Source organism: Dreissena polymorpha, chromosome 1, assembly GCF_020536995.1.
Source record: "Dreissena polymorpha isolate Duluth1 chromosome 1, UMN_Dpol_1.0, whole genome shotgun sequence".
Classification (NCBI taxonomy): Eukaryota; Metazoa; Mollusca; class Bivalvia; order Myida; family Dreissenidae; genus Dreissena; species Dreissena polymorpha.
The window spans coordinates 77809997-77831371 of NC_068355.1; the positions used below are offsets into that span (position 1 = coordinate 77809997).

The 21375-nt window shown below is 37.9% G+C and overlaps 2 protein-coding genes across 3 annotated transcripts in view; both read left to right on the forward strand.

Moving 5' to 3' along the window:
• LOC127836523 (beta-adrenergic receptor kinase 2-like) overlaps positions 1 to 21375 on the forward strand; it is a 417424-nt gene that overhangs the window by 175950 nt on the left and 220099 nt on the right. The window lies entirely within an intron of this gene.
• Positions 265 to 13053, forward strand: LOC127836629 (uncharacterized). The gene is made up of 6 exons (XM_052363307.1): positions 265 to 391; positions 878 to 1303; positions 8879 to 9114; positions 10975 to 11191; positions 11616 to 11722; positions 12281 to 13053. The coding sequence occupies exons 2-6, from the start codon at positions 973 to 975 to the stop codon at positions 12653 to 12655; spliced, it is 1266 nt and encodes a 421-aa protein (XP_052219267.1). The 5' UTR covers positions 265 to 391; positions 878 to 972; the 3' UTR covers positions 12656 to 13053.

Here is a 21375-nt window from a genome sequence, read left to right on the forward strand (position 1 = left end):
AATCAGTTGTTTTATTTGCCAGCAGCTGGGTTTTGTCAGAAAGAAGGAAACAATAAGTCATTTAATTGTTCGAAAACTATAAAACGTTTTCTTCACAGCAGGAACCCGGTAGTCTAAGTTTACAGTTAACTCACCACATATCCTGCTTTAATCTCTCGCCATCGATTGTTGTAACAATTTTTAATAAAACTGGTATCCCTATAGCTGTCAGTTAATTCCCTTATATTGACAGAACGGCTTTACGTAAGCAATTCAATGGTTTCAGCCAAACATAAATACACTTACTTAAAAAAGTAGCGAGGATATTTTCACAGCGGAACGATATTATCTACTTACATGGAGTCCGATAATAACTTATTGACAGTGAAAGGATAAGGTTTCAACAAGTGTGGTATAATTAATTAAGATTGAGTTATCATTTACGGTATTCAGGGAATTTAAGTTATTTAACTGATTGTAATGTAGAACTGCAAATGGTTATACCTGCGTGTAATGAATGGACATTACAGGTGGTTTCTGAATAATTATTGTATGTACCAATTCGTTTCGACCTGTTTGATTGCAAATGACACATCTTTATCATCTATGGATTTACATATATAATTTTAAACAAAGTTAAATGTGTCAAATTTACTTTCATTAGATGTGCGTTTACTGCGGAAGTAAACATGAAGTTTGCTTTATAACTGAAGTCTTCATTGAAGTTGTCATTAACCCTTTTCAAATTAACGTTATGTCGCTTTGTATTTTTTATTTAATGTTTTCAACGTGCGATTGCTATTTTTAAATTTCAATGTGGATGAACAAAGTCCCCTTGTTAATGAAATATGTAATTTCTTTCTGATAATACCTAAATTTACTTTATTTTTCATGCTAGCACAGATCTGTTATACCACCGATTGTACGAAACCTTCAATTATAGCCGTATGATCAATCGAACGAAAGAAACGATACAGAAAAGCAAACGTTACGATGGTGAGATACGACAAATGCGTTGAGGCACTGTACGACTTGAGGACGATCGAGGATCGTACAAAAACCCTACAGATTCTTAAAGTCATGAAAGGCGCTATCAGCATGTCTAAAAGTCGGACGGGCGAGTGTATTTTCCGGACCAACAAAACGGTGAAGCAAGATTTGGACCGATTAGTGAAAATCGAGGGCCGAAACTCCCGCTATAATATCTCGCAGATTGATACGAACAAAAAATTCGTGGTGAGGCGCTGGTCCCGTATCTTGCAGAACCAGATGTCGTGCTCGTCACAGACCTTGTTCGAGGAAATACTTGAAATAAAAGATCCGGGTAAGTATATACAAGGAGTGGGGATAGTTTCTTTATTTTCTTGGTAATTTTTTTCTGTAGTATTTTAGTAAGCCGCAAGCTATAATATCCCTTTGAGTTGCGTTCTGAGAAAACTGGGCTTAATGCATGTGCGTAAAGTGTCGTCCCAGATAAGCCTGTGCAGTCAGGGACGACACTTTCCGATTCTATAACTTTTTTCGTTTAAATGAAGTATCTTCTTAGCAAAAATATAATTTTGCGGAATGTGTCGTCCCTGATTAGCCTGTGCGGACTGAACAGGCTTATCTGGGACGACATTTTACGCACATTCATTATGCCCAGTTTTTTCAGAACACGACTCATTTAATAATTTCAATCATTCTCGCGTTAATAAATGTTTATTGTCATATCAATAGCAAACGTTTAAAACGCGACATGTTGTAGATTGCGTGCATAAAATGTTATGCATCTTTTTAAATTAAACTTTATAACTGTTTCAAGGCGTAACTTCCACGCGACTAGTTATTCTACAGCTTTTATTGCATGCATACATGGATAAAGGACTAGTATAAATTAACATGTTTCTTGTTTTCTGCTACATCTTCATCGTATATTTTTCGATCATATGAACGCTTTAATTATCGCATAATAATGAATAATTCAAACCCAACCATAAATTCAACACTTTTTCACGTAAACATGTATGAGAGCATTTGTCAAATGCCGAAGCAATTTCGTATATTTTATTTACATGTGATCTTTAGGTTCACTAGTTAATAGATCTAACTGATCATTGTCTGATTCTTTTGTTGAAAGATCTAAAAATACTGTGTGGAACATAGAACGTGAGTTTATAATTACAACTAATTAGGGACCACTTGCCGGGCAATTATCTTCGTAATTATTATTTCCGAAATGCCATTTGTCTACGCAATTAAATCTTCAATAAAAAGTTGGTGTATCCATCGCAATACTGTTGTTATTTTTTAATATGTTGAATTTTACCCATTTATGCCTAGCGTCTAGAAAAAAAGGCCGTGGCAAACAGCGAAGACCATGATGAGACGCCGCATGTTGCGGCGTCTCATCAGGGTCTGCGCTGTTTGCTTAAAGGAATTTCAGTAAGAAATATTCTAAATATAGAAACTAGAAATCCCTAATTTTAGAAATAAATTGATCCAATTAAGAAGGATGGAAGAGTCCATTAGGCATAAATGGGTTAAATAAAGTAATTATTCAGATACACTTTAGTTGCACTTGTCATCTTGCCAAAAATATCGAATTTACAGAATTTAAAGCACTTCAATACAGATGTACTCTGTATCATCTTTGACTGTCTTTTCCCTTTGTTTTAATATTTTATATACATACAGAAGACAATTATGAGCAAATTAAATGCGGTATTTCTGGTTGAACCCATGTATGCCTAGTAGTGGACTCTGCCATCCTTCGCCCATCATGCGGCGTCTCATCTGGGTCTACGCTGTTTGCCAATGCCTTTTTTTCTAGACGCTAGGCATAATTAGGTTGGGGTCCAAACACAAATACAGAACATGAACAACCTCAACATAAACACCATCGACCTCGTAGCATGCGCTTGTTCACTAAGGTCACCATGCGAATAATCAAATATTCCCTGTACTGTAGGTTGAACAACCTCTTATTTCCTATTTTAATTAGGAACGTTTCTTCGTTGAATACACAAGTGAACGAGTGTATATGAAAAGATTCATTTGTTTGAACGTTTGCAGGTACACAGATCTGAAAGTTGATAAACTACGCCAGAACAATTGTTTTGGAAGTGAATGGCATTTTAACATTCACATTATATATAATTTAGTAACAGAAATATGGCCCATTATGTTGTGTCCCCCTTACCCTTTTGTTCCTTACAGTTGTACAATTATAAATACATTTGGATTTCATGATTGTATACACTATGCGCTATTCAACAAGAGCATTTTGAAAGTGAGACATTACATTCGAATACACTTGTCTTTTCTATTAGACATTTTTAACTTAAAAATCCTTTAAATTTCTTTATTTCATACGCGCCGTGACAAATCTTGTACGCTTTCACAAATCGATACTCAAATGTATTAGGTATACACGTTCATTTTAAAATATATCATAAACTTAAAGAGATATTATGGGCATTTTTCACTGTTGAATTGATCAGATTAGAATTAACAGGTCAAAAGAGTAAGTTAAAATGTGGTTACTGACCAATTATCTGCAACTCATCTTGCTACCAGTTATTTATGAAAATATATTTTATGTTCGATATTTTACGTGACTCACCCAGTCCTGTAAGCCGAAATGATCCGTAAAACAAAATTTTGTCTTTGTGTCGTATAAACGAATCTGCACTTTCACTAAATTTTGGTTCACATTTTACATGCGTGATCAGTTGTCAAACAAAAGTACGGTTGATATTCATATGCAATATTTTTCTCTATCCGGGATATTCTTTTAGTATGTTGATGCTGCATTAACAAATGAAGTGAAAATACCAAAAAATAAACAACGATTGCGATAGACACCTATTAAATGTTAGATGCCCATAATATCACTTTAATTATTCCCAATTAATATTATATAAAACATATGCCAAATGACATGCTGATTATAGTAAAAGGTTATAGTTCTATATGGAAAACAACTCACAAAAGCATACCTTTCCAAAATTAAAAAAAAAACGTTGAATTAAATTCGCGAGATTTTAAGAAACTGAAATTGTTTAATCGTGTTTGCAAAACTATAAAGTCATGTTACTTAAATACATCAACTTGTTTGATTTTATTATTTGAATTACTTAAAACAAAATGTTGGCATGCGGACTTCATCGCGTACAAAAATGAAACACACATAAAGGTCAGGGGAAATTTTGTGCACCAAAACGGTTTTAAACTATAGCCCCGATTTCTTTTCATTTATTTCTTTTTTATGGTTTGGGTTTTTCGACGTTTACAACAGTATTTTAGTCAGTTGACCAGTTTATTACATCTGCCGTAACTAAATCAGAAGTAGGGGAGAATGGCAGTATACGGATTTCACCACCAAACCCAACACAAGTTATGTCATCGGACCGGAACAATAATCGGGGTTGTCGCTTAGCGTTATAAACCATTCATGATGTCTGAATTCTTTATTTCATATAATGCCTTCAGCGAGATAAAGTAAATCTGATTATCATCTTTAGATACCATCGGACGTTTTACCTTCACTTACATTAAGAAAATCCGACGAACAGCAAAAGATTTCGATAGAAGCTATGCCTTCGGTAACCTCAAGTAAAGCAAATTTACAAAGAATAAGAAAAAAATACCGTTTTAATAACACCGTTGTCCCTATTAACAAAACAAGGGACTTTATTCTCAAAAATGTGTACACACTTTGAATTGTTCGTTTCCTTAAAGTCAATTGATTTCATCCCCCAAAAGTTACGGATATCGAGAAACAGGCTATCGTACAGGCGACTGTGTCATAAGTTTGGAATGGATTGGATTATGTGCTTGATAACGAATATCCAATATAAATCTTAAGAACTAACTTTCCGCATTGGTTGTTTATGCCAGATATAAGAAATTGCATCGTACTTCCAGCATACATTTTAGTTACATACTAGTTAAACAGTACATTTTCGCTTTAATAAATTATCAAATTCATGCCAGCTGGTGTTTTCATTATTCAAACATTCATTCACATTCAAGTATAACTAGTTTTTCAAAACATCGCGGGAATTCGAATAACTTGAAGCATGGTTAACGTATTTTACTAATTGGTAAATCGTTGCGGAAAAAAACACAACAGAAAATGAGTTAAACATGTCGAGTTTTCTTTCTGTTAAACAGAAAAAATGCAATATTGTCGATTGTCAAAACACACAAAACACCACTATAATTAAGCCGGTTTCTTGTAAAACCTTTATTTGAGTCGCTTTCTGTGAAAACTGGGCCTAATGCATGTGCGTAAAGTGTCATCCCAGATTAGCCTGTGCAGTCCGCAAATGCTTATCAGGGACGGCACCTTCCGCCTAAACTTGATTTTCGGTAAGGAGGGACTTCCTTGAAACTAAAACTACCATAAAAGCGGAAGTGTCGTCCCTGATTAGCCTGTGTTGACTGCACAGGCTATTCTGTGGCGACACTTTACGTACAAGCATTAAGCCCAAGTTAAGTTTTCTCATAACGCGGCTAAATTCATGTGCGTAAAGTATACCGGTAGTCACAATTCTCCTGCAACTCGGTTAACAATTAACGCAGGTGCAAGACGTCTAACTCGTAAAATGTATTTTAAAGTCATGAGCGTTTTCAGATCAGTTAAACGATGATCGTTAACATTGCTTTCTTTTAACGTTATAGCATAAGCAACTGTGTTTTTGATTTTTTATGAATAACACGCCTCATGCGAAAATGGGCCATAGACCATACTCGGTCAGGACAGTCTGTTCCGGAGCTACCCTATCAACTAATGAGACTAGGAAACCTTGCGTGACCTCATATAGGAAAGCGTAGTTCCTTACCTATGGTCTGGAGCTAAGCTGGCCTAATATGACTAAGATCCATTTTCGCATGACTCGGGTCTTATTTAAGTTACAACTACTTATCTTAATACAGGTGAACTATTGCAAGACTATTTTTTCTAAACACTATTGCTTATGGTCGGACCTATATAAACGACCATACAATTATCATTTACATAACCCGTATTGTTTTCAGTAAATATTGATATTACATATTTGTACTTCTTTTGTATGTTAAAAACGCTGCGAACTTAAGAGTTAAAAAAACATTATGATCCTTTAAGTGTATATATATAGGCAGAAAAAAGAAAGATGCATCTAGAAAAAGTGTTTAAAATAAGCAGATGTTAAGTTGTTATTACGATTATACAAATCACAAAGATACTAGTAGTGTACTGTAATCAACAAATACAAGTCCATAGTGACAAGGTTATGGAACGCCAATGCTGCCTTCTGATGGCACTGGTCTTTATGTTCTGTGCATTTACTAAGTTGTTTTGTGTAAACATCATTTTGTTCTGTACATTTTTAGTATGCTATGTGCATTTGCAATATCGTTTTGTACTAACGACATTTTGTTAGGTGCTTACATCATTTCGTTCTGTGCATTCGTCATTATGTTGTGTGCTTTTACAAACCCGTTTTGTTATAACGACATTTTGTTAGTTGCATACATCATTTCGTTCTGTGCATTTGTCATTATGTTGTGTGCATTTACTAACTCGTTCTGTATTAACGACATTTTATTTAGTGCATACATCATTTTGTTGTGTGCATGTGTCGTTATGTTGTGTGCATTTGTCATTATGTTGTGTGCATTTGTCATTATGTTGTGTGCATTTGTCATTATGTTGTGTGCATTTGCCATTGTGTTGTGTGCATTTGTCATTATGGTGTGTGCATTTGTCATTATGTAGTGTGCATTTGTCATTATGTTGTGTGCATTTGTCAATATGTTGTATGCATTTAGTAACTTGTTCTGTATTAACGACAGTTCTGTGAATTTGTCATTGTGTTATCACAGGTGGAAGTAACGTACCCAGGATAGTATTTTTCATATATATAATTTTAGGAGACCAATATATTCAAATAAATATATAAAATCATGTTTAATGAGAAAGAAATTGACAAAGAGCCATGAAAAAAAAAATCCCCATCCTCTGAAATTGGAATCATAACAAGGTCATTAACTAGAATTTATCATAGACCTGTCTTCGCGGGCCGCAAAAATGTCAAAAATAGCTTTAATCAAAAGCATCCATTGATCCTCCTATGGGCTATTGGACAACCTTTCAAAAAAAGTTCACTTTAAAAAAATCTGTCCAGCCGTTAACTCACAGTCGGTCGAAAACCGAGCAATATTTCGAGTCCGTTTGTCAACCCGAATAAATCTTCTACAGACTTTCAAACAATATTTTTGAGTTTTTGCCCCTTAATCGATAGCTCGCGTCCTATTCCTTTGAAACAACGAAGCGTGTCAAATAATGCATGCATATGCAACCACTTACCCATAAAAACAGTTACCTTCAACTATCCTACTTGAGTAAGTTATAAACACGTAAGTGTTTGAGGACGGTAGTGGGGGTGGGGGTGGAGAGCGGGTGTGTGAGGGAGATAGCAGGGGAGGGGGGTTTAGGGCAGATGTGTGAGAGAGGTAACGGGGGAGGGGGGTGGAGGGGGGGGGGGTAGTAGGCGAGGGATCGGAAGGCTCTGCCAGTGTGTGAACAAGGTAGCATGGAAGGGGGTGGAATGCAGATGTGTGAGGGAGGTAGCAGAGGACGAGATGGAGGGCAAATGTGTAAGGGAGGTATCAGGCGAGGGTCGGAGGGCAAATGTGTGAGGGTGGTATCAGGCGAGGGGTCGGAGGGCAAATGTGTGAGGTAGGTAGCAGGGGAGTAGGTGGAGGGCAAATGTGTTAGAGAGGTAGCAGGGGAGGTGGATGTAGGGCAGATATGTGAGTGTGGTAGCAGGCGCTGGGTCGGAGGGCTCTGCCAGTGTGTAAACAAGGTAGCAGGGGGGGGAGGGAGGGCAGATGTGTGAGGGGATAGCATGGGAGGGGGATGGAGGGCAGATGGGTATAGGGAGGTGGTAGGGGAGGGGGTTGAGGACAGATGTGTGTGGGAGGTAGCATGGGATGTGGATGGAGGGCAGATGTGTGAGGGGGGTAGCATGGGAGGGGTATGGAGGGCAGATGTGTGAGGGAGGTAGAATGGGAGGGGGTGGAGGGCAGATGTGTTAGGAAAGTAGCTTGGGAGGGGGTTGAGGGCAGATGTTTGTGAGGGGGGTAGCATTGGAGGGGGATGGAGGACAGATGTGTGAGGAAAGTAGCATTGGAGGGGGGTTGAAGGCAGATGTTTGAGGGAGGAAGCATGGGAGGGGGATGGAGGGCAGATGGGTGAAGGAGGTAGCATAGGAGGGGGTTGAGGGCAGATGTGTGAGGGAGGTTGCATAAGATGGGGGGGGTGCAAGGCAGATGTGTGAGGGGGGTAGCATGGGAGGGGGTGGAGGGCAGGTGTGTGTGGGAGGTAGCATGGGACGGGAATGGAGGGCAGATGTGTGAGGGAGGTCGCAGTGGAGAGGGTTGAGGGCAGATGTTAAAGAGAGGAAGCATGGGAGGGGGATGGAGGGCAGATGGGTGACGGAGGTAGCATGGGATCGGGTTTAGGGCAGATGTGTTAGGGAGGTAGCATGGGGGATGGAAGGCAGATATGTGAGGGAGGTAGCATGGGAGGGAATGGAGGGCAGATGTGTGAGGAAGGTAACAGGAAGAGGTAGGAAAGCAGATGTGTGAGGGACGTAGCTTGGGAAGGGATGGGGGCAGATGTGTGAGGGAGATAGCATGGAAGGGGAATGGAGGGCAGATGCGTGAGGGAGGTAGCATGGGAAGGGGTGGGAGGCAGATGTGTGAGGGAGGTAGCATGGGGGAGAATTGAGGGCAGATGTATGAGGGACCATACTACCATACAAGCAGAAAGTGTTGTCCCTGATAAGTCTGAGACGACCCTTTACCTGCATGCATTGGCCCAGTATTCTCAGAACGAGGCTAAACTGTATTATTTAATTAATCGCAGGACACACCGACAGCCCCCAAAGTGTACGAATCGAAGACGGGAAACTCAAGTCTCTCATAGACCTGCGACTCACCAAACTGGCGGAGCTTTCCGATGCCGGCGGAATACAGGCGAGGGCACGACAAATAGTCGGAGGTCACGTAAGCACACAGCAGAAACCCGAAGCTGACGACACAAAGGCGAAAGAGCCAGAGTTTGTGACCGAGAAAAAGGAAATAAGAACAAAATACTCAATGGTAAAGTGCGATCCCCTTACAAAAACTAAAGAAATTTAATGTACATAATCAAATGTATATCATTAATTAGTCACAAACACATATTTAAAAAAAACTTTCAGATTTTGGAAAATGTCAGTTTTCAACAAAATTGTGAAAGGTACCAAACTTATAAACATACCGTTAAAATACACAGTACAAGTCTAATTCCTAGATGGCCCAGTCGAACGATTTAGGTTTTCTGCGTTGAACCCACATAAAGTTAAGTTCCTTACCGCATTTACATCTGAAGTGACATATGGTTTGCACGTCCGTCCGTCGGTCTGTTCCTCCGTCAGTCCGACAGTACGCAAAACTGGATCCTTGTTATTCTAATAAAATACGATTATGGTATACACATGTAGACAATAAGTGATCGATGCGAAATATTTTCGAAACAGAATATGTTTACAACACTCTTAAATACTTCCTTTACACATGAATATTTGCCAATGACTGAACGTTATTCACAAGTTTGACTGTATTTCGTCATTCCTCTCGATTCAAACAGTATATACATACTTGACCACTTAGTTAGTAAACGTGTACACTGAAATAAAATCATCTTGATTGGCGTCGCACTGAAGTGCGGCGACTCGTATATAATACTTTTTTTTTCGCTTATGGGAGGAGAAGTTATTTTACGGATCAATGTATATATTTTTGTTGTCAGAATATCTTGCATAGTGGTAATTTTTTGTGTAAATTAGTGTAAATAAGTACCGCATTTGTGCCTATTACATTTACTACAACATTTATTGCCAATAATGCAAAGCTAATTCTTTTAATTAATAACTGATCACAGGGACTGGGCAATAATAAAAGATCACAGGGACTGGGCAAATACGCGAACCGGTGAAACTTTCTGGTTTTGTGTAAAAACAAAACATAATAAAAATTAATTTATTTTGTGGTTTTTCTAACAATAGCGCAGACTTTTGCTGTTCGAGTTTTGGTGAACGCGTATTTTCTTCAATTTTACAAGACGACAGCGATTACACGGTTTATTGCTTTATTGATAACCGTTATAATACAGTCACTTATTAATATCTTAGTTAGAAGGTGAGTTTTCAAGCGGTTCCGTAGTGTAGTGGTTATACGCTCGCTTTACTTGTGAGAGGCCATAGGTTCGAGCCCCAGTAGGATCAAATTATTTTATTTGTGTTCTATGTTCACTTTTTGTTTTGATATAGACATTTAGTTTAAATAAATATGCTGTTTTATTGTAGCCATTTTTTGTTTTTATTATGCCCATTAAATATATGTGTGAGAGGGTGTGTGTGTGTGTGGGGGGGGGGGTTCGTAAACACATTAAAACGTTTACAGTGTTTTCATATCAATTAGTACTCAACCCCTATCGTAAATGAGCAACGTAAGAATAAGTTCAGAATCATCTCCCCTTGAAGTTGAGAAAAATATGAAATTACGCTTACAAGATAAAGCAGATTTTTTAAAACCTACACAGTTCTGTTCCATTTATGAAAACTACACACGGATGCCAGTAAAAAAAAGGAAACCAATGTAAATAAAATGAACTATGAAATATTTGGGGGTTTCAACACAAAATCATAGATAATGGTTATTTGGGGGTTATAACACAACATCATAAATACTGGTTATTTGGGGGTTATAACACACAATCATAGATAATGGTTATACCAGTATCTTTTTCTATTTTGTTTAAAATAATCGGCCAACCAATATATTAATATTTACAGTAGAAAAAAATCGTTCCATGTAACTTCATTGAGTGCCTTTTACACTGAAATTCCCGTCGCCCTTTGATGCTTTGCATCACTACTTATCTTGTATTATTATATAACCAAGCTATGTTTAATACAGGAGGATCTGTCTGATACTTCCACCCAAAGCCGCCATAATGCCGTGTTGTCCAAATCTCTGCCCGCAAGTACGCACCCGAAGCCCGTGGTCAACATTTCTGGTATCAGACGGGAGCATACAATTGCACATGCGCAGACAGAAGAGCGACTTCCGGTATTAGATCGGGACCTCACAGACTGGGGCAACTGGCAACTGAAGGACACAAGCTGGATAACAGGTATCAACTGCAGAGTGTTTATACCCTGGATGTAGAAGTACACCAGGTGTCAAGTGTCGTGAATCAGAAGACTTGCACCTGATATCCCACTGTTGCTTAGCCATCATATGCCCGCATTCTGTAAAGAGGTCCACCTTTAAGATTAATTGAGTGCCTGGTTAATTTCTAACACAAATTGTAACATTTCTACAAATACCAAATATATTAACTATGAATTGTTAGCACGAGGTAAAGATGTGACGTGTTGAATAAAATACACAGTACTTATTCGCTTTAATGTCGAAAAATATGAATGCCCCGGTTCGCCGCCGACTGGAACGTTGCCAGACAGCGACCCTCTACTGTAGATGGCATAGTCGTTTACAACTAGATTTCATCTAATTTCCATCTTAAGAGTAACTTACATCAGCAATTTGAGTTGCAGGCTACATCCAGCGCGAGAGGACGAAGCACGAGGACTTGATCATTCGGAATGCTCTGAAGAACATCGAGAACGAGATGTCTGGTGCCAACACGATTAAGCGTCACCAGGTACGCATATATCGTCTGTGCATCGTTGGTCTTAAGACAATTCTGAGTTACGTTGTTTATTGGCATAAACGACCGAGATAAGTGATGCTTTGGAAGTACACTACGAAGAACATTTACACCGGATCTGCAAGACTAATAAATTACCGATATTCAAAGATATTGTGCTTTTGTTATTTAAATGAGAGCTGAAAGCAACCAGGCTGGTGTTTTTAAAAGGGTCTTCCTTTCCATTGCTATTATTAAAATTAAGTATCTTATAAATATGAATCTTCCTTATTTGGTAACTAGACAAGTTTATGCGTTCATTTATATACAAATATGTGTCTTGTTCTGAGAAAACTGGGCATTATGCATGTGCGTAAAGTGTCGTCCCAGATTAGCCTGTGCAGTCCGCACAGGCTAATCATGGACGACACTTTCCGCTTTTATGATATTTTTCGTTTAAATGAAGTCTCTTCCTAGCAAAAATCCAATGTAGGCGACACTTTACGCACATGCATTATGCCCAGTTTTCTCTTAACACGACTCATAAAAGAGCGCGTCTTTCTTTAATCCCAGGTGCGACAAAAGCTCAAAGTTGACCAACATGTCCGAGAGGCAGAATTACGTCATCAGCTTCGTCAAAGCAGCGAATCAGGCAGCGATAATACGACACCACTTGGTTTGTCAAAAACACCACGTGACCAAATGTCCACAATCGCAAATACTGCCCACATGACGTCACAAGACCCGCCTTGCAAAAAGACTGTAGGGTTTGCTATGCCAGAGGCGGAAGTTTTAAACTCCGAGCAGACGCAAGTTGCCTGGTCTGCCAATGCAAATGACCTGTCTGCATACAGACACAGAAAATCAACGCATATGTTGATGCAAAGCAAGAGGCAAAGTATGCCGCGGCTTCCGGCGATAAAAGAAGGCGCCCGCTCAACGAAGTAGAATCTTCATTAGCTGCTATTATGAAAGTGGTTTTGATTCATGTTTGATATTTTTGGAGCTAAATAACAATCATAGGGCAGAGAAATGACTGGTTTCGAGCATAGCTTAGCAAAATCCGTTTCGCTTATATGCACCGCGTGTCGAAGGTTGATTAACATTTTCTTGTTTATTTTGTATCTTGTAGTCATTATTTATAATTGTATTTTATAATGTTCACCATATGTAAAAATGTTAATTATGATCATTTATTCGAGAAAAGAAAATCTTATTCAAAAGCAAGACATATTTCCACATCTGGATTTCTCCAACTGTAAATGGGTTGTATACCACGGTGTATATGCATCTCGGTAGCCTCTCTGTCAAAATGCTGCCTCTCTGTTCCTTCTCGGCTGCCTCTCTGTTATATACAAGAAAATGGATGATCGACATTCACAAAACAGGTAAGAAAACATAAAATTAAAACCCGTAAACACATTTGTGCATAAAAAGAGGAGGTCAATGAGTTGAAGCATATATCCAGCTAAATGTTCACAGTATTCCGCAAGCCCAAACACTTATCACAACCTCTATCGAAGATGGAATGATGACGAGGTTGGTGGAACAATCGTGCATACATGCCACTTTGAAGACTTTTTAACATAGAATTTCCCTAATATTTCAAAGACAAGAAATGTTGTTCTATAACAAGAAATGTAATGGAGAGTGTTCTCATGCCAGTGTCAATCGACGACTAGATAGGCTACCCGTTCCAGAAAAGCGAGCCGATCGAGAGGCTTCCCGTGCCACAACGAAAGCGAAAGTAGGCATTTTTTAAGTAAATTGATGAAAATTACTATATAGCGCACAAGCTGTGATCATAAAGATGATATCAATGACACTAGATATTCAATGTTAAAAAGTCATCAAAGTGGCATGTATGCACGATTGTTCCACCAACCTCGCCATCATTCCATCTTCGATTGAGGTTGTGATAAGTGTTTGGACTTGCGGAATACTGTGAATATTTAGCTGGATAGATGCTTCAACTGATGGACCTCCTCTTTTTATGCACAAATGTGTTAACGGGTTTTAATTTTATATTTTCTTACCTGTTTTGTGAATGTCGATCATCCATTTTCTTGTATATAGCAGAGAGGCAGCCGAGATTGAACAGAGAGGCAGCATTTTGACAGAGAGGCAACCGATATGCATATACACCGTGTGTATACCATTGACCCTTATGGGCAGGTAACACTACGTGGACAATGCTTAATGTTTTTGAGTTACAACTAGATGCCGAATTCAGTAAACGAGACTGCGCTATCCTCCATGGATCGATTCCAATCGGTCATCCTGGGAAATAGCCGTATTTTATATAGTTGATTTTTTTTGTTATATTTTTAGTTCGCTAACAATACTTATACTTTCCATGATCAACTAATAACTGATTTGATACGTGTTGTACATAAGTTGAAAAATGCACAATGTGAGCAAGACCTTACAATACATCGTGATTGTATATATACCTGAATTCGTACTTTAGCATAAGTATTATCTACATTTAGTCTCTTTAAATAACCATTGATATATTTAAATTGTTTGCATAAAAGACAATTATTTCGAGTTACAAATAAATAATCAATATATAATCAATATATATTAACATACATTCAATCAAAAAGTTCACACATTGACAAAATTGTTCGACTGTTCCTAAGTGCACGTAAATAGCATTTATGCTAAATGCTGGTGAAGATGTTCATCGTGATGAAGCGTTTTGACAGTTGAATGAACTCATCTACATGTAGTCAATGTATCAAGAGTGATCTTAACAGTCATTTATAAGAAAGTATACATACGCATTTAATTAAATACGCGCATTACAAAAGCCGCGACTTTTTATTGTTATATCATAGACATTGAATTATACACTAGTACAATAATAAAGAAACATGTTTGAAAATGTTGTATTTTGTTTAATTTTATTTTACGCAACAATTAACACTGGACAACACGAGACCTGCTTTGCAATTAAAATTACTGCATGGGCGGTTAAGTTTCCGGTAGTTCAGTTAAAATATTTACAATAAAATGTATAAAACATCTCAATTTTAGTTACAAGACTATGGACAGATTAACCTTAATGTAAACACCATCAAAGCATTTTAATATGAACAGATAGATAAAAGTGCAAAGTTTCATAAATATTAAACGTTTTTACGATGTATTAATATTTCATTGCAGGCTTTGGCTGTGAATTTTACAATGGACTCGTTAGACATTAACTGTACAAATGTTGTTAAGTATTTATTATAAGAAACATCTTTGCGAATTGTGTCATACAAGTTGCAGTGAATTTACACATGTTATTCATTGTCTATATATATGGGGCAGTGAAAGCACGTCCGTTCATATCTCGTATCTGCCCGTTTCTATTTTAAGGGGTGCAACCCCGCATCTATATTTAAATAAAACACTTCTTACCATCGACATAATAAAGTATTTAAGATAGGGTTCAGTCTCAACACTAGTTCAAATTGTCTAATATGTTCGTAGCAAATTCCGTACGGCTCTTGCGCTGATAACGCGTGTTTTCCAGTTGTTAATATACTTTTCGAACATAAAAGTAACTACTTGATCGCCTTCGGTTATCCGTTTGCATGTAGAGGTTGGTATGACACTTTTAGTATAAATTCCCTATTTATTTTTTATGACGATGTATTTTCTATGTCTATATACACATCTTCGAAACGTTTGCGGTTACGATACGACCAAACGAAAACAGGTTTGTTCAGTCGCGTGCTGTCCATGTTCACACAGCGGAAGGAATGTCCCATTATGTACTTCCACTAACGGACGACCTGATGTTCCCAGCCCATGTCGCCATTGACGGCCGCATTCCTGACGACGCCCTGCACGGTGCTGTAAAGCGTTTATGCAGGAACATTCCCTGGGAATCCCATATGGCGACGCCGAAGCTAATGATCGGTTATGCTATTGTATCGTAGAGCTTGTTAAAGACAGAAATCAGGCTTTCGAAAACGACAATCTCGCTGACGGCCGTGTTTTGGGGGACACAAGAAGCGGTTCATAACCTAAATCATACTTTTTGAGTAATGGATAAGAAACAATGAAGCAAATTTATTGTTTGGAAACCAATTATTGTACATAAGTACTACACGTCTTTGAAAGCGGAAAATGCATTAAATACGCGAAACATGGCTCGGTGATTAGGGCTCCCATTGCAATGTCGCATTGCTGAATTCGTCAAAAAAAATCCTGTCATATTGTCAATCGTTTTGCTTTAATACACAATTTCAATTGCATGACACAGTGAATATACTTACAAAATGGAACACAATTTTTACATCAAGATGCCGTATTTTTATTTCAATACACATCAACAAAAAGCATTTTACTTATTAAAAACATTTTAATACATATTGGTATACCTAATGCTCCTATTATTGTATAGGTAACGCATGTATCCAGAGCGCTTTCGGTAAATCTAGTAACCCTAAAATTAGCGATCCAACCTATTTTCACTTGTCAATAAAAGCCGCTTGAAACACAGGCACTATGCGTTGGTTGTTAGCCCCCCTCCCCCCTCCTCCGCTACCCCTATCCCTCCAGGTTCTTTCACCATCCCGAAAACCGCAAAATTGTCCAATTGTTACACGAAATAACGAATCAAAAAAGTTAGTCAATGCATGTGACTACGTCCCTTGAAATGCTGAGTTTGGCACACTTCTCCATCAATTAAAAACCGATTTGCAGAATCTTGGTTTCCGACAAAGAGAAAAAAGATGTCTGTAGATCTGACAGTGATTTTCAACTAATTCACATGTTATAAGAATGAAAAATGCAAATGATAGTTTACTTTAAAGCAAGAAAGAGATTAAATATATACATTTATTGAAGAGACACGTTGAAACAAGACTATATTTGTTGTGTAAAATTATACAGTTTCGTAAGCGCATGTTAAGACATATGTTTGTCTGAGGTCGATAGATGTACTCAGTTAAGACATATGTTTGTCTGAGGTCGATAGATGTACTCAGTTAAGACATATGTTTGTCTGAGGTCGATAGATGTACTCAGTTAAGACATATGTTTGTCTGAGGTCGATAGATGTACTCAGTTAAGACATATGTTTGTCTGAGGTCGATAGATGTACTCAGTTAAGACATATGTTTGTCTGAGGTCGATAGATGTACTCAGTTAAGACATATGTTTGTCTGAGGTCGATAGATGTACTCAGTTAAGACATATGTTTGTCTGAGGTCGATAGATGTACTCAGTTAAGACATATGTTTGTCTGAGGTCGATAGATGTACTCAGTTAAGACATATGTTTGTCTGAGGTCGATAGATGTACTCAGTTAAGACATATGTTTGTCTGAGGTCGATAGATGTACTCAGTTAAGACATATGTTTGTCTGAGGTCGATAGATGTACTCAGTTAAGACATATGTTTGTCTGAGGTCGATAGATGTACTCAGTTAAGACATATGTTTGTCTGAGGTCGATAGATGTACTCAGTTAAGACATATGTTTGTCTGAGGTCGATAGATGTACTCAGTTAAGACATATGTTTGTCTGAGGTCGATAGATGTACTCAGTTAAGACATATGTTTGTCTGAGGTCGATAGATGTACTCAGTTAAGACATATGTTTGTCTGAGGTCGATAGATGTACTCAGTTAAGACATATGTTTGTCTGAGGTCGATAGATGTACTCAGTTAAGACATATGTTTGTCTGAGGTCGATAGATGTACTCAGTTAAGACATATGTTTGTCTGAGGTCGATAGATGTACTCAGTTAAGACATATGTTTGTCTGAGGTCGATAGATGTACTCAGTTAAGACATATGTTTGTCTGAGGTCGATAGATGTACTCAGTTAAGACATATGTTTGTCTGAGGTCGATAGATGTACTCAGTTAAGACATATGTTTGTCTGAGGTCGATAGATGTACTCAGTTAAGACATATGTTTGTCTGAGGTCGATAGATGTACTCAGTTAAGACATATGTTTGTCTGAGGTCGATAGATGTACTCATATTTTATTATGATAGACACACTTTCGGGGTAACTGAACAGTTTATATTAAAAGTAAAATGAAAAGTAAGATGTGCGTGATGATACATTAAGATTAAACCGATTCTTTTTAAACAATCGTGTACAGTTTAACGTATTTTTTTTATAAAGTTAATTTGCTCCGAAAACAAATCTCATAATGAGAAGATAAGGTACGTACATTGTTTTGAATAATCATTACATGCACACTATGGCTTAGACGCGCCGTTACATTGAATAATCATTGTTCACTATGGCTCCTCAAAAGAAACCCTAGTATTTATGTTACTATTGCTTATTTTACACCGTAACACTTCCTTTACCAAATGAACACATTGCGCAGTCCGTTTTCAAAGAGAACCTTATGTTTTTCCAATGGACTTCAAATACTTTTCAAAAGCGCGTGTTGTTGCAGAATTAAGTAAAGAACACTCATCTGTCGAAAACTTAAAAGCCTCGTTCCATCTGTTCTGCTCAATTTGTAGAGATCTGTTAAAGTGTTCATGTATACTAGAACAAAACTTTAATATCCGATGTTTAATGTTTCGAAAGCAGTCCACTTCTAATTGAAAATCGTCCCCAGCGTTTTGAATTTTCTGTTTTAACGCCCCGCTGAAAAATTCATAAACAGCGACGTCAAAGCGGTTGAACTTACGAAATGTGTCTAGCTCAGTCTGATTAAACGTCAACAGAGTTTCACTCTTTTCGTTGTTCTTATTATGCCAAGTGTTCACGATATCCTTCAGATTCCAATTAAACATTCTTTTCATTAACACCAATGACTCGTCCAAACGTTCGAGCACCAAGACGATTGCTATTTTATCATCGAGTAATTTCAGACGAGTTTTTATTTCATTGTCATTTAGACCCCAATCACTATCAGTAAAGCCCAAGTCGAATGCCATGGCATTGCGTGTGAGGGAAAACATATATTGTTCGTACACGTCTGGGTGCATCAGTAAGTGGTGAATGTAATCTTGTTTAGGGATGCGAGCCAGATACTGGCAGTTGGGATCAGTGTGCGCAAATGGCAAGTAATAAAAGGCTGCGCTTATCAGTCGTGATACAGGTTCTCTCACTATTGCGATGTCCTTCCGGTCTAACGGCAGGATTTGTCCAAATAGTTCTTCGTTATAGTTTATAGTATGTACAGAAAAAATATCAAAGGACGTCGTTCCGTTTACAAGTATTGCATCTTCCTTCCGATTGAGATATTCGCCTTGTTTTGGGATAGCCAATCGGAGGTCATAGGTCAGGGCAAACCGGTCTAGCACAGAGGATATGGTACATGAGCCACATTTTCGAACTTTAAGGAAGGCAATATGTGTTACCTTCGTCTTCTGTGGATGGTCTGAATATATGTTCGGTGGCATTGAGTTTGGCCACTGATTTACCAACTCTATGTCCCGACGATATGATAAGATAGTTTCGTTGTTTTTAGGGGAAGAAATGGTTCTGATATAGTGGTTCCATAAGCAAACTTTGCATCCAAACAAACACTCGAACACAAATCCCAATATCGCAAACATCTCCACGGATATGAACGTTGCCATTAATCTGAAAACACAATCAGTTTGTCTTAACACATTAAGTTTCGATGTCGACTGCGAATTGCAGACTTATTCCGTAACCTATTTTGGAAGTGTAACACCAGAAATTGCCTCTTCTACATACACAAGAACATTTAAATTTTATTTTAAAATGTTAGAGTTTGTGTTAATTAATACACAATTTAATTAATATATATATATAGTTTATCATCAAGCGATGCGGCATAAAATCTGCACAATATTTTTTAACTAAGGTTCGTAAATGTTATCGTGCACAACGTATTTACGTTACCGATACCGCTAAATGTATGTTCTCATACAACTCTATCAATCAATATATAATGAAAATGTATTTAATACACATCTACTTACGATATTAAACAACACGATCTCATACTTTCTTTACATCCGGAAACCTCAAGTGTTTGCATCAGACATAACTTTAGTCAAGAATTAATATATTGGGAAAAACAGACGCAGTAAAATCAAAGCGCCGACTGGCAAACACAATACGCAGAATTATGGGTGTTTCCAGTAAACAGAATGTATTTAGTTGTGTCAGATGTTAAAATGTAGTTAAGAAACGTCAGGTAACAGGTTGAGATCAAGGCAGACAGAATTTATTATTTTTCAAATAAGCAGTGAAAGAACGTTACAACAAACTCAAATCAACATTTTTCTAAATGAGCATTTAGTATACGTTAAAGTTATCATGACACTTTACATTATATTTACGGAATTATTTAACCATGTAGTTGTTGTAAAAAAAACCCATAAATTCGCAAAAAAAAAAAAAAAAAAAACGCAGAAAAAATAACGTAGTGTATGGAATCTTACTGTTTTGCAAGTAACGCGCAGCGTAGGATATAACACTAAACTGGCTTGTAATCTGGAGCATGAAGAGTATTTCCATGAAGCCTGCGTTCTCAATGCAACTTTTAAATAGTGTTATCTTCATGGATAGCGCAGTTAATAAACTCGTATACAGTACACATACTGCAGACACTCATGCACAACAAGCAATGATTTTTTTCAGGTTTGTCTATGGCGTGTCAAACGTTGCAAAATTCAATGTTTCCATGTGTATGTGGTGTATGTGTATATATATATGTTGTATATTTCCATTTTTGAGTGGTATAATTATCCCCACGCTTTTTGAAAAAAAGGTGGGGATATTGTGGTTATCTACGCCGTCCGTCCGTCCGTCCGTCCGTCCGTCTGTCTGTCTGTCCGTCCGTCCTGGCCACTATCTCCTCCTACACTAAAAGCACTAGAACCTTGAAACTTACACACATGGTAGCTATGAGCATATGTGCGACCCTGCACTATTTGGAATTTTGATCTGACCCCTGGGTCAAAAGTTATAGCGGTTGGGGTGGGGCCGCGTCAGAAATTATCACTCATTTTTTATGTTATTTTACATTTACTTCTTTATTTCTACACCGATTCACTTAAAATTGATACTGAACCTCTCTTATGACAATAGGGTCAATCTCAACTATGCATGGCCCCATTACCAACCCTTGGGTGCCCCGCCCACATAGGCCACACCCACCCAAAATTGCCTTTCACTATAACTTCTTCATTTCTACACCAATTCACTTCTAATTGATACTGAACTTCTCTTATGACAATACGGTCAATCTCAACTATGCATGGCCCCATTACCAACCCTGGGGCGCCCCGCCCACATAGGCCACACCCACCCAAAATTGCCTTTTACTATAATTTCTTCATTTCTACACCGATTTTCTTCTAATTGATACTGAACTTCTCTTATGACAATACGGTCAATCTCAACTATGCATGGCCCAATTACCAACCCTGGGGCGCCCCGCCCACAAAGGCCACACCCACCCAAAATTGCCTTTTACTATAACTTCTTCATTTCTACACCAATTCACTTCTAATTGATACTGAACTTATCTTTTGACAATATGGTCAACCTCAACTATGCATGGCCCCATTACCAACCCTGGGGCGCCCCTGTGTCAAACATGTCGCGTGGGGATACGCGTCGGCCTCTGCCGCGCCATTTCTAGTTACATATATAATAAAATGTTGTATAAATTCATATATATATATATAGGGTAAAATCCGATATATGTATTGCA